At 36.8% G+C, this 2,378-nt stretch overlaps 1 protein-coding gene across 1 annotated transcript in view; it reads right to left on the bottom strand.

Annotated features, from left to right (window-relative positions):
- Positions 1 to 1,568: 1,568 nt before the first annotated feature.
- The window catches only part of SLMO2 (slowmo homolog 2 (Drosophila)), an 8,788-nt gene continuing 7,978 nt past the window's right edge, over positions 1,569 to 2,378 (bottom strand). The window contains exon 3 of the mRNA XM_011934557.1: positions 1,569 to 2,373. Coding sequence (XP_011789947.1) covers positions 2,306 to 2,373 — 68 coding nt within the window. The 3' untranslated portion in view covers positions 1,569 to 2,305. The remainder of the gene's footprint in view (positions 2,374 to 2,378) is intronic.

The following is a 2,378-nucleotide window of genomic DNA, read 5'->3' as shown; positions in this document are numbered from 1 at the left end:
GCTTTGCACCCGCTTCAGGGAAACGGCGCCGGCTCTTTTATATCTGTGGGCAGACAAGCGTGTCCTGAGAGCTGAGATTTAGAAAGGCTCTTAGGGCACCCCCTTTCTCGGAGTGACACTAAACCCTGGAAACCCAGTGGAGGACTGGCGTTTTCTGTAGTTCTAGGACCTGCTTCCGATGTGCGACAAGAGGGAGGGTAAGGCAACAGTTGCCACTGTTGCCCGTAATGGATGGGAAGAAAGATGTGAGGAAAACCCACTGCAGGCACGGGGGAGCTGCCACGCGGCCGGGAAAATGCTCATCTCAGTGCCTGTGATAGAAACTAACCCAACGCAGTGAAGGCTCACAGTCTAGGAATTCAAGTGTTTCTGTCATAAAGAAAAGAAGCCTTTGCCCTTCACCTTTAATTACTAAAAAGAAATTATAATCAGGAAAAACATCACTTAAAAGAAAGTTTTTATTAACAAAAGTTTTTCTTAATCCACGTATCAACTTTAGTATTAAATAGTCCAAGGGTTTCATTTATGAACACTTATTCCATTTAGTTCTCTTAAATTCATTTGCTTGTTGTGCATTTATGTTTAAAAAGGTAACTGCACTGGAAAATGAAAATTTATAGAGTTTTATCATTAGGTCAGAGTTTAAAAAAAATCAAAGGATAAGGATTTAAAAATCTCTATCATTAGGGCATTACACCTTTCTCAGAACAAGGATAATTTGCAGAAATTATACAAAGCAGATTTTCATCAAGTATTATTTAGCGATACTTTAGCTGAAATGTTATTTCACTTGTAAAAACTATCTCTGGTTACAAAAAAATAATCAGAAACCTTATTAAATTTAACCTGCTTTTACAAATGTCCTAAGAAGTCTTAAGCTAAACAATGTTTAAGTAGGAAAACGATAATTTAAAAATAGTTTGTTATAGTATTTCTGTGGTTTATGTACATATATTAACTGGTCTCTTTGATAGGAAATATGACTAGAAGTTTATCACACTAAGCACTGTAAAAATAAAAGGCAAGAGCTAATCATCTTCTAACAAAAATACTCTATGCAACAACTGCAAATGTCAAAGCTATTATTTAGTGGTTAATTGCCTGCTACAATATATAAAACAAAGTACATTTACTAGATTGTTTTTCAGTTTGCAGCTGCCCTCCTGACATCCCAAATAAGGAATTCCCATAAGTAAAACCTGCAGTGCAATTCATCTAGTGGTTAGTTTCAGGCCAAGCCTCCCCCTACCATTATCCTTGTTCTTCCCCACCACCCCCAAATCCTGCAGTGGCACCATATTATTAAAAACACTAAGTACCTGGGGTTTATGCCTCAGAGCAAGACATCATCTGAGTGATTTCAAATGATGTACGGCTCCTTCATGTAAAAAAGATGTTTTGTGGTCACAATTACTTCAAAAAGTAATTATATTCAAATAACCTGACGTATCATGCCTTAGCAATTACAAAACCATGATTTTGACACATGGCAATTTTTAAGTTAGGCAAATGTGAAATGCTAAAAGATGTGAACAGCTGTTCTTCTGTTTAAGTTAGAGCACTGCAAAACTCAGGTAAGTATTTTTTTCGGTTAACATAACCAGCCCACGACACAGCATACTAAATCACAAAGTACAAATCCAAGGAAGTTAATACCTTTACTAAGTCACAAAACTTTGGCAAATCAATACAGTACTCTTTTATAATGAAACCATACTTTTGTTGGAGTCATGTTACTTCAGTGATAATTTTTCACTCCAAAAATATTTAAGTACCAAATCAAAACACTGTTTTTAATGGTGGTTTATAGCAGAGTAAGGTATTTTACACAAAATATATTTTAAAACTACACAATTTCTCCTTTTAAGTGAGCTCCCTTGTGCAAGCTGTTGAAGTGTACAGCAGCAGGGCAATGGGCGTCTATAGGAGGTGGCTCTGCTCTGTTCTGGGGTTGGTCCAAAGTCAGGTGGAGTTCCAATGTATGAAAAGCTTGAAAATTCTCCCTTAAGGAGACTGAATATCAATACCAGTTTCCAAGGAGTTCTTGTTCAGTTTTCACAGAAATACTGGAACCCTCAAAATCAGATAGTAATTTCAAACAACATTAATTTCAGATGATCCCTTTTATTTAGAGGCCCTGCATCTGTTTAGATCAAGTCGCATAGCCTTACACCTACTTACAAAAAAACAAAAAACAAACAAAAAAAACACCCCAAAATATAGTTGTATTTTTTAAATAACAAATAAATACATAGTCAGCTTGGAGAGACCTGGAGTACCCGATGTTGTCTACCAACTGTCATGATCACTTCTCTGCAAACGCTGCTGCTGCCATTGGAGTCCTTATGGTTCCTCTTGCTGAGGCTGTCAGTTCTTCA

This window comes from Colobus angolensis, unplaced genomic scaffold (genome assembly GCF_000951035.1).
Source record: "Colobus angolensis palliatus isolate OR3802 unplaced genomic scaffold, Cang.pa_1.0 Scaffold136, whole genome shotgun sequence".
NCBI classification, from domain to species: domain Eukaryota; kingdom Metazoa; phylum Chordata; class Mammalia; order Primates; family Cercopithecidae; genus Colobus; species Colobus angolensis.
This window is presented reverse-complemented; position numbering and strand designations above follow the sequence as displayed.